The sequence below is a fragment of the Tachysurus fulvidraco genome, chromosome 20 (genome assembly GCF_022655615.1).
Source record: "Tachysurus fulvidraco isolate hzauxx_2018 chromosome 20, HZAU_PFXX_2.0, whole genome shotgun sequence".
Lineage (NCBI taxonomy): Eukaryota > Metazoa > Chordata > Actinopteri > Siluriformes > Bagridae > Tachysurus > Tachysurus fulvidraco.
Genome location: NC_062537.1, coordinates 18,668,560 through 18,680,274, shown reverse-complemented (window position 1 = coordinate 18,680,274; position 11,715 = coordinate 18,668,560). Strand labels below are relative to the sequence as shown.

At 41.6% G+C, this 11,715-nt stretch overlaps 2 protein-coding genes across 5 annotated transcripts in view; both read right to left on the bottom strand.

Moving 5' to 3' along the window:
• Window positions 1–6,170: 6,170 nt before the first annotated feature.
• Window positions 6,171–9,191, bottom strand: ywhah (tyrosine 3-monooxygenase/tryptophan 5-monooxygenase activation protein, eta polypeptide). Its single transcript, XM_027176264.2, has 2 exons — window positions 8,948–9,191; window positions 6,171–6,917 (listed from the first exon to the last, which is right to left on the bottom strand). Exons 1-2 carry the CDS (start codon window positions 9,032–9,034, stop codon window positions 6,261–6,263), a joined length of 744 nt encoding a protein of 247 aa, XP_027032065.1. The 5' UTR covers window positions 9,035–9,191; the 3' UTR covers window positions 6,171–6,260.
• Window positions 9,192–10,605: 1,414 nt separating this feature from the next.
• The window catches only part of depdc5 (DEP domain containing 5, GATOR1 subcomplex subunit), a 42,002-nt gene continuing 40,892 nt past the window's right edge, over window positions 10,606–11,715 (bottom strand). For all 4 annotated transcript variants that reach the window (XM_047804476.1, XM_047804479.1, XM_047804478.1 and 1 more), the window contains 3 exons: window positions 11,515–11,575; window positions 11,358–11,440; window positions 10,606–11,044 (listed from right to left, as the gene is read on the bottom strand). In XM_047804476.1, coding sequence (XP_047660432.1) covers window positions 10,746–11,044; window positions 11,358–11,440; window positions 11,515–11,575 — 443 coding nt within the window. In that variant the 3' untranslated portion in view covers window positions 10,606–10,745. The remainder of the gene's footprint in view (window positions 11,045–11,357; window positions 11,441–11,514; window positions 11,576–11,715) is intronic.

Here is an 11,715-nt window from a genome sequence, read left to right as displayed (position 1 = left end):
GAGAACATGAAAAACAGGAGAGGAGAACCTGGAATACAGGAGAGGAGAACCTGGAATACAGGAGAGGAGAACCTGGAATACAGGAGAGAAGAACCTGGAATACAGGAGAGGAGAACCTGGAATACAGGAGAGGAGAACCTGGAATACAGGAGAGAAGAACCTGGAAAACAGGAGAGGAGAACCTGGAAAACAGGAGAGGAGAACCTGGAATACAGGAGAGGAGAACCTGGAAAACAGGAGAGGAGAACTTGGAATACAGGAGAGGAGAACCTGGAATACAGGAGAGGAGAACCTGGAATACAGGAGAGAAGAACCTGGAATACAGGAGAGGAGAACCTGGAATACAGGAGAGGAGAACCTGGAATACAGGAGAGGAGAACCTGGAATACAGGAGAGAAGAACCTGGAATACAGGAGAGGAGAACCTGGAATACAGGAGAGGAGAACTTGGAATACAGGAGAGGAGAACCTGGAATACAGGAGAGAAGAACCTGGAATACAGGAGAGGAGAACTTGGAATACAGGAGAGGAGAACCTGGAATACAGGAGAGAAGAACCTGGAATACAGGAGAGGAGAACTTGGAATACAGGAGAGGAGAACCTGGAATACAGGAGAGGAGAACCTGGAATACAGGAGAGGAGAACCTTTAATACAGATTCTCCCCCTCTGGTTGAGTCAGGGCTCTGTGCAGAACACTAGAAATCTTTCTCTCCAAGTCTTTGTGAAGCTCTGGTACTTTGTGCACAGCTACATTGTCATGCAGGAACAAGTTTGTGCCTCTCAGTTCCAGTGATGGGAAAGTATAAAGCCACAGCACATAAAAACACTCTATACAGTTGAGACCTTCCAGATTTGTGGCAACATTTTGGAGAAGTACATTTGAGGGCAATGGACATGGGGTGGACATACTTTTGCACATGTAGCGTGTGTAGAGCATCATATAAGGACCAATCAATTATTAACAGCTCATCATTAGTTCTATATAAGTTTATAGCATGTGCGCAGCTTACAAAGTCGCACTACAAGGAATACTGACATTGGTGTTACAACACGATTCAAAATGTTCAAGGACGTCTTTATGGCACATGATTAGAGTTTCTTTGGTACAGCTTACAAATGAACAAATAATTCTAAATAACTATATAATGATTAATAATTATAGGCCTTGTAGAACATCTGACTGAACAGTTCAGAGAAACCAGTCCATCTCCTGAGACAAGGCTCAAGTGTCTGTACAAGCTGAACAATTACTACACAAGCTAAACCAGACTGTTACTGGTTAACCATATTAGCATTATACCATCTGGAATGGGATATTTTTTTGCTACCTATTTATTTTAATGAGTAAAGGGTGGAGAAATTAAATAACAATTAATTAACAAAATACTGCAGTGACGAGAAAAAAGATATTAAAAAAATGTTCCTAAACTTTAGTTCAGCATTCAACACAATCGTCCCTAAGCACCTGATTGAGAAGCTGAGCCTGCTGAGACTGAACACTTCCTTCTGCAACTCATTCCTGGACTTCCTGACTGGGAGACCTCAGTCAGTCTGGATCGGGAACAGCATCTCCAGCACCACCGCACTGAGCACCTGAGTCCCTCAGGGTTGTGTGATCAGCCCACTGAGGTCAAACCATAGGTTTGCTAATGACACGGCTGTGGAGGAAAGCCCATCTCAATTCCCCTATCCTGACTACATTGTACAGAGGGAACATTGAGATCTCCCTGAGCAGCTACAAACAAACTGATTCATTGCATAGGTATGCTCACCGTGGCCCAGGCCCCCTCTTCATTACCGGCGCCACTGTCTTAGCTTCACCTATGATTGAGCCGACCCAAAGCACCATTCGGGAGCCACATCTACCTCACCCTGAGCATTTCTCTGGAGTGGCTGGACTTTGAGTTATTTTTGAGCTTTGCTCCTCCTCTTTCCCTTCGGATCGGTCTAAGGTTGCATACGAGATCTCTCTGCTGTTCGGGAAGGCCGAGATCTGGGCTACAGCTGTATGGGAGCATCAGTCGTCTACCTGTTCCTACTTTGGTGCTTTCTCTGCAGAACTCCACAAGGTTTTTGACTCCACTCTACCTAAAATGGATGCCATCTGAGGCCTGTTCGTCCAGTCATTCGTCCGACAATACAGTCGTCCAGTTAGGCCAGTCATCCCAGGGGACCCGCTCGGTGGCTGAGTATGTCGTGGACTTCCGCATGGCCACCGGGGGCAGTAGATGGAACCCCACAGCAATCTAAGAAGCCTTCTACCGAGGCCGAACTACCCAGGTGAAGGATGAACTCGCCGCACATGATCTTCCCTACAAGCTTGACGACCAGATTTGTCTGGCTACCCGGATCGATCGCCGAATAAATGAACAAGAAAAGGAGGGACACCCAGCCCGCTTTAATCAGCACCCCCTGGTCGATCACATGCACACCCTTCTCCCAACCCATGGAGATAGATCGTCACCGCCTGTCCTCGGCCAAGAAGGAGAGACGCCGGGCCAACGATCTCTGTCTGTACTATGGCGAGGCAGGGCACTTCACCATCTCCTGTCCAGCTAAAGGCAGGGCTCGCCATTGAAGGAGGAGCCAGCGGCTAGCCTCCGGTACTCAAGCCACTTCTCAAGGCCCAATTTCATATTAAGGACCAGGACACATTTAATTGTTAGTCGTAGGCTTGATTGGAAAACTTCTAGAAAATCCTGACCAATCAGAATCAAGAATTTACAACCTGTCTACAAAAGAATTAACTCCTTTTACCAGCACACTGGCTTTCCATTCTGTATACTTTCTAAAACATTTTCAATCAGTTTAAACAAAAATTATTTAATCACCACAAGTCTAATATAAAATGAATGAGAACTCTTAGATTTTAATGTGAGAACTATATTTTTCCTTCTGTTGGGATTTTAGTGGTTGAAGATCAATTTTTTTACTTTTTGAGAGCAGAAATGGGTTTGCTATCACTGTTTACTTAAAAATACAAATATTTGAGTGGAAAATTGTGCAATTATTAACAGAAAACTAAACTATATTGGTTAAAAAAATGCATTTGCAAGAGAAATGAATTCATATATACCACTGCTAAGTTCTTGAATCTGATTGGTCGACGCTGATTCTCTATGATTTTCTCTATTGATTTTCTGTCAGCAGCTCTGACTGTAGTTCAGCTAATTCTAATACTAATGTTTCTATAGCAACAGCCTAATAATAAACGTTTTATCTCTTTTTACCGGTACACTTTTTTGATATTTTCTATGAATATATTGCCCCTAGTATGCTAGATAAAAATGAAATATCGATGAAGTCCTGAGTGTCTACTTTCGGATGAGCTTCGTATTAACACCACTGTGGAGTGAGACATTTGAAAGACGTTTAATATTGAACATGGACACAACCAAATAGGAAAAATCCCCACCTTTAATTAGAGGACACCTCGTAGGTGAACACTGCGTGTCAGAGTGCACAGTGAGAGTTATCAGGTCTTACACAACATGCTGATCCGTATCACTCAACATGACCCTGAAGTTTATCTGTTCTTTAGTTCACGCTTATAAAAGTCAGCTTTCCTGCCAACGGATTATAAAAACATGGGGTTATCATTAGTAACCAATAGAAGGGTGAAGACGTCACGTTGGGTATTCGAGGGATTTTTGGTGGAGAAATTTAACACAGTATGATGGCACATCACTTTAACTCCAGTACCACTGACTACATCAATAAATCGAACTCTTTTGACTGTGGATTTATACTGAACAAAATAAAATGTTTTATATGGTGCATCAACTGTTCCTCTACTGCATCAAACCCCAAAATAAAAAAATTAATAATTAAACATGTCCACCTGTAGTGATGAAGTGTAGTGACAGTGTCGTCAGTCAGCCAGGACAGTGTTGTGTTTTGTGTGTTTATTATGCACTGAAGCCACAAACATTTTAGACCAAACTGGGACTCAGAAATCATCTGGTAGCAGAAACCAGACATGAGAGATACTGAACTGTTTAGATGGAAAGAGAAAAAAGAGAGAATACTTAACTACTTAACAGACAGGGGGAGACAAAGACACAGGTGGGAGAGAGTGAGGGAGCAAGTGAGTGAGAAAGTTAGATAGATAGAGAGAGACATGCTAACCTTCTGGGATTCTATAATGAAGCAACACAAATTCACCTCCAGTTCCTGTGGTAATGTCTTTAATGATGTTCTTTCTCTCTGTCTTACACACACACACAAGCAGTAACAGATGATGTGATCAAACAACTTGGCTTGACTGCACAGAGCCACAAACAGTACACACACACACACACACACACACACACAATCTCATAATTCAGTGTTAATGAAGAAGCTCTAGAGAGAGCGCGAGTCCTTGATAGAGAACACACTGACACTCAGAGAGCAGGGTGCTAATCACCAGTGAGTGAAGAAGAAAGACGCGGGGGATGTCATGAGCGAACTTTCCATCCAAACCTTTCGCAAATGTTAAGCCAATTTCCAAAAAGTCGCTAATATTCTCATCATCTAATCATCTGTTAAACCAAAAACATTTCTGAATGGTGTATATACATCCAACTGAGTCACAATTTACCTCAGCACTGCTAGCTTGTTATCTTGAATACCTATTGTATACAACTGGCTAGCTTGCTAACAAACATAGCTTTGAGGTTTTTTAACTTGCTAAAAAACTTGACTTTGACTTTACACCATTGTTATCCAATGACCAAGTTTTTACGTCACAATTCATAGCTAAGCTAATCTTAGCTGGCGTGTTATCAAACCTAGCTGCTAGTTCAAAGTACAAGTTCCCAGATATGCCCATGCAAGCAAAGCAGTTTATAGTTATTCAGTGCTAGCTTAACTTGATAGCCAGCTAGGATATTTGTTTAAATTACACAATTATAGCTAGTCTATTCTTCGCTAGCTGTGTAGCAATATACTGCTCGCATTTGCACAATTTATAGTTATTCAGTGCTAGCTTGATTCTGCTAGCAAACTTGGTAAAACAAGTAGTTAACTTGGTGCTAGTTTGCATGGTAGCAGACTTTCAGAACTGGCTTTTTATATTCCGAGCAAATTAGGCTTTGGTTTATTTCACACCCTTACTATTTAACTCAACACAAGCTAGTTTGCTAGCAAAACTGATTACTGCTAAATTTGTTACCAATTAACAGGGAAACCAATGCTAGCAAAATAGTACAGTAAGTGACCTAACATTTGCTAACAAAACTAGCTTCAATACCAATCCCATGTTAATTTCATGCTAGATAACCTTCTAGTCAGGTTGGCAATTCATTTAAACTACAAAAGTTTAGTGTTAGTTAACCCAGTGCTAGTTATTTTGGCGCCTGGCTTTAATTACACGACAACAGTATTATCAACATGAACTAATTTGTTAGCAGATTTGGTTGGTTGTAAATGTCAAATGCTGTTGGAGAGGAAAGCTAACTAGTACTGCCATAATAACTAACAAGCTAATTAGGCCCTTATACAGTATGTGTTTAAAGCTAGCAAGTCAGTATCAAAATAGTGCAACATTTTTGGCTGTTGCCTGATGAGGATTGTAGAATTAATGTTTGCTAATGCTAGCTCACATCATGATAGCTAGTGTTGTGTTAAAATTATGGGAGAGAAGATCATGTTAACCTGTGGAAAATAGAGGATGTTAGATTAGACCTGAATATTGTTTAAAAATCAAATCATCAGAAGCTAACAGCTATCTAACATCAGCTAATTTATTCAGCATTAGCTCAGATTGACATTAAAATGTCCTTCTGTGTCAAATGGTAAAAGCTTAACATTTTTTAGCATGCTAGCTGTAACATTAGCTTATAAGTTTAGCTTAACAGCTTTGCTACATAACTAACATTAACCAAAATAAAAACTTAGATCAGGTTTGATCATGTTAGCAGTGTTAGCTAGTGTAGTTACAGCTAATACAGAGCTAATGGTAGCTAACAGGTAAAACAGATAATGATAACATGAGGAAAAGTTAGCCAGCAGGAAGAGTGAAAGCTAGCTACTGCCACGCACGTCGTCTTGGTGTTATGATAGTTTTATAAATATTCTGTACCCGCTATGCTTGAAGACGCGAGTACCGAAACATGTAGAATGAATAAGATACGCTCATTTACATAATATTTGCATACAACAAATGGATGGAATTGACACTACAGAAATAGAAGAGAAACAACAGGTGAAGACATTTATTAAGAGGAAATTCGACGTCAACTACAGCTAGCTAGAGCTCTAACAGAGAGAGGAACGGCTCAGTTGTTAGCCTCCCCTCCTTCACTGTCCTGCTGGTCGCTGGTCCACAGGGTCAGGTTGTCCCTGAGCAGCTGCATGATGAGCGTGGAGTCCTTGTACGAGTCCTCGTTCAGATTGTCCAGGTGTCCGATGGCCTCATCAAACGCCTCCTTGGCCAACTGGCATGCCTGCTCAGGCGCGTTCTGGATCTCATAGTAGAAGACAGAGAAGTTGAGGGCCAGGCCGAGGCGAATGGGGTGCGTTGGCGCCATGTTTTTGGCAATGTCGAACGCCTCTTTGTAGGCGGCCTCGGAGGCGGCGACGGCAGAAGCGCGCTTCTCTCCGGTGCCCACCTCAGCCAGGTAGCGTTGATAGTCACCCTTCATCTTCAGGTAGAAGACTTTGCTCTCCAGTTGGCTCTCGTCACAGCTCTTGATGAGGTAGCTGTCCAGCAGCGACAGGACATCCTGGCACACGCCCTCCAGCTCCTTCTCAATGGTTTCACGGTAGGCGCGAACAAGCTCCAGCTTCTTCTCGCCACCATCCTGTGCTGCCGTCTTCTGTTCGATGCTGGAGGTGACGCGCCATGACGAGCGTCGAGCGCCCACCACATTCTTATACGCCACTGACAGCAGGTTGCGGTCCTCGTTTGACAGCGGCTCATTCAACTCCGTCACCTGAGGGGAGGAAACAAAGGCTGAATTTGAGACATTGCCTCTAAGTAAACCCCCTGAAAACATCTCAGCACTCATGTCTAAAGTTTCTTGTCTAAATCTAAACATTTGTTTAAGTCTATATCTAACCATTAGTTTATTGTCTGACACACAAAACGGAAGAAGAATGTATAACCGTGGCATTAACATGTCTTCTCTTTAAACATGAACTGGGAGATTATAAAGAACATTAAAAAAAAGATAGGGGTCATTTCAGGTGAGCGTATGTAGCTAAAACAGCTAGCTTGCATTCTTAATCCAACGATGCTAGTATGAATTTGAGCAACATATAAATCAAACAGCCGATTTTTACACGAATATTTGAACTTAGTTAGCTACCGATAATTCACAGAGGAAATGTTGAACAAGCCACACCCACATGCAACAAGAGTAACAATCTCTACACAAGACAAAATCCAAGTCAGAAACGATTTGTCGCTTACTAGTGTGAATGTAGGGTCAAGTCGCACATCTATCTATCTATCTATCTATCTATCTATCTATCTATCTATCGCTCTGACATTACATTAAAACCTTTGACCCCTGTACCTCAAACCTTTTCAGATCTCTCAATGGCTTGCATATGGGTTGCCAGATTTTTTTTTTTTTTTTTAAATAAAGTCACACTCGTCTGGGAAAACCTTTATATATTTACACATCCTATAATTGTATGTAACATTAAATTACACTGAAGTAAATGGAAGAAGCAATTATTTTGTGAGATTTCTTATGCAATATCACTTTTGTTCACACGGTAAAATAATTACTACTCCCGTATTCCTTTCAGGATGAAGATCTATGTTCCTACAGAGTTTCTGTGTTGTGTTTATCCATCTTGAGATACCTTGTAAAATGTAAATCTGCTTATTTCAGACAAATCATCTTTAACAACCAGCACAGTCTTGTTAATCTGCTTAGTCAAGCAGGGTTCAGGAAAGGTTCCTTTTCAGTTCAAATACAGCACAAAATATACTATAAGATCATTAACCATCAAGGAAAATATTAAATTGGTTAAAAATGTTCATTTTTTTAATTATATGAAAGCCTATATTATAATTCTGATTTAACGATCACCCCGACCTTGCGTCCAATGTCAAGGGAGAGACTGCACGCTTGGTGCATCAGGATGAAGGATGAGATCCAAGGGGGAAAGAAAGAAATATGAAGAATATTTATATTAAAAAAACAAACAAAAAAACAAACAACAGAAGAACATAAAAAGAGCGGTCTCATGCTGTCAGAAAAATTCAGTATATTTTATCATAGGTTTTTAAGACAGACCTAAACATTGCATCATTTGTGGATTTGAGCATCCTTTTATGCGCGGATGAAAATAGTTATTTATTTATTTCTTTACCATGCTGCAGATGATGGACAGATGCTCACACATCTCATATTCTCACAACAGCAATCAAACTTTATTATTACCAAACAAAGCATAAAAACATTTAGAGATTTAATAATTTATTGTTATTGTCACAATTCAACTGCAGTAACGTGTAACGGTGACGTGTAAAACGATACAAAACATAATATTTGTAAAAGCAGAAGAGAAAAAGAATGAGTATATATTATTTATCATCTTATTATGACACACAACCATCACAAAGAGATGCTCCAGCGACGACAAAAGACGGGGTTGCCAGATTGAACAAATATCGTTCTAATATTTTTTAACTTGTCACACTGCGTATATATACAGGGATATTGACGTGTTGTTAGAAATCAAGCGTGAAGCATCAAAATGTCTTTTAAAATTGTAAGTTTCGCGCATGTGATTTAAATCTAATTAAACGTGTATACTAGCATGAATCTGGCAACCCGCGGTAAGGTAAAGCAACAGCAGCTGCAATACAGTGTTGCTGCATTGCATTGTGTGATGCTGTTAGATTCGATGCATAAATCATAACGATCACAAGGATTGAAACGTGTCTTCGGCACAGCTAGTGAGTGTATTGTTAAAACGAGGATACAGAGGGATTGTTGTCACTCACCAGCTTCATGGCGGCGGCCATGTCATCGTAGCGTTCCGCCTGTTCGGCCAGCCGAGCCCTCTGGATGAGCTGCTCTCTGTCTGCCATCTCTCAACACTTCTTTTATTAACACTGGTCAACTAAAGCCTCGCTTATTTGTCCCTCCCAAGCCGTGTTTTCTGTCCTCTTCTCCTGTCTTTCTCTCTGCTGCAGCGTCCTGCTGTCAATCCTGCTTGGGGGAAAGGGGCGGAGCCTGGGCTCGGGCTATTTCATGGGTGACGTCACGTTCTAAAAATAGCCAAGAACGAGGTGCAGGACTGCGCATGCGCAGTGCTACTGTCGTTGCAGTGTTCATAGTAAAATGATGCTACTCTGATAGGCGTGTGTGTGTTTGTTTGAATCACATACTTACACTATAGGCCAAAAGTATGTGCACCCCTGACAATCATACCCATATAGGTTGCTTCCTTAAACTGTTACAATCTCTTCACTGAAAGTAATCAGACCCAACATGACTATGCTCCTGTGCACAAAGCCCCTGAGCTCCATGCAGACATGACACGTTAACATCGGAGTGGAAGAACTCGAGGATCCTGCACTGAGCCCCGACTCTGACTCAACCCAACTGAACACCTTTAGCATGAACGGGAAACACAGACTGAACTCCAGACCCCCCGTCATTATCATCTTAACATTATTTATTATTCCAATTATTTATTATATTCTAGTCAGGCGCCTGTCACAGAAAGACTGGGAGCATGGTGAGAGAATTTACCCCATATTACCCCATATGGGAGTGTCAGAATGTGGCCCACACACATTCATCCCTTCATGTTTTTGCCAGGAGGAAGAAAACCGGAGAACCTTGAGGAAATTCATGTGAACATTTGGAAAATGTGCAAAACTCCAAATAGACTGTAACCCAAGCTCAGGAACCAGGAGTCCGGAGCAGTGAAGTGGCATCGACTAAATATTATTTAGTATTTATGTGTACTTGAGATGATAAAATGCAAACGGGGAAAAATGTGGAAAGGTGGAACTATTGCTTATGTTACACATTAATTTGAATCTAAACCCTGTTCACAGTATGCTTGCAGCATCAGAGCGGTTTTATCATATTCTCATATTTGTTATCGACAAAAAAAAAAAAACAGCCCAAACTGAGTATGATTGCAATTTCTCTAATACCATCTGTGTGTATTTCCCACAAAAGGTTCATTTTCAGTGAGCCAATAAAAAGCCAATGAAAAGTCATTAGATTCCAGTTGACACCTATAGGAATAAATTTAATAATGCTGGGTTGTGAGTTCTATCATGGAAAGAAAATTGAGCTGAGTACTTTATTAATCCCCAAGGGGAAAAATTCAAGGACCCATGAGAAGGTCCTTCTTTCTCAAAAAAGTGCTGAGGGGCTCCATTCTGACCATAAAGTAAATATACTGTACAGTGGCTCTTCAGACTGTTGAGGAATTGAACATTGGGCTAAAAAAAAACATCTTGTGTTTCCTTTAAATCTAATTTAAAATCTGGTGCAATGTGTTTTAGTTTAATCGAATGCAAATTAACCCCCTAAGAGGCTGACTGATCGAACCCTGGGGTATTCTCCGTGGATCTTCAGGATTGTGCTTCTTCTTTCCGGAGGCAATGCAGAATCTTCTGCAGACACTAAAACTCCAGGCTGTTGATGGAGTCCTTTATTTCCTCTCATTACTGTAAAGCACCAATCAGGACTTAGTTACAGACTGTGCTCTAATTTGATTGGACCAGATTAAGCTGTGAACTCAGTGTTTATAAATATCAGTGTTAGCGTCAGTGTCTCTCATGGGGCGCTGGAATTCATTTTCTCTACACAGTTCTCCCAGAAGCTCATGAGACGGTTGTCCTTGTTGGAGCAGAAGTCGGTGAAGTCTCGGAGGAGACGCTCTGCCAGCTTTTCGTCTCCCAGGACGCCGGTGCGCCACGCTTTGGTCAGCATGGTGTTGTAGGCCCAGTGGTAGCCGACGTGCTCTTCGGGGCCAAACAGACTCTGACTGGCCGAGGAGGCGGAGTTACGACGGCGGCGCTGCTGACCGCTCGGGTACTTCCTCTTCGAGTACGGCAACTGCATGAACACCGTGCCTGAACAAACAGAATATAATATACGGAGTCAGAGACCAGACAGGAAAGTGGGTGGGGTTTTGGTATGCGTTTAAATGAGTTAGGCCTCCGTGCACACACTACGGTTCCTGTTCCTGAACTGTACTTGATACTAAATCCGTTAGCTAGCCCACTGGAAATAATAGAAAATCTCCATGTGCTGCCTAGTCACATGATTTGTTTTTGTCCTTTAGTTCACATCACAACCACCTTTTTCAAGACACGTACTTGGACTCATTCCTCAATTTTTACACTCTGAGCTTTGTTTGAGACATAAATGTAAAAAATATTTTACCTGTGACGTGGATGTACTGCGGCTTGTTTTCCGCAGGGAAGCTGAAGGCAGAGGCAGAAAATTTATCCTGAACGAAGCCGAACCTGATGAACAGAGAAGGTGGAAGTCAGAAGACTCAGAACAGAAAAATGTGTTAGTTTGTTTGTACATTTTGTACCTGTAAAGAATGGCTTCCTGGAAGAGCTGCATCCGGTCCCAGTACGTCTCTGGTTCAAAACCTGAATGAGAGACTGAGGGATCAGAATCGTTCAAATCATCTCAGAAAGAGAGGAAAGATGGAGAGAGTTGTAGAGAGAGAGAGAGAGAGAGATGGAGAGATACAGAGAGTGGGATAGTATAAGACAGATAGATACAGAAA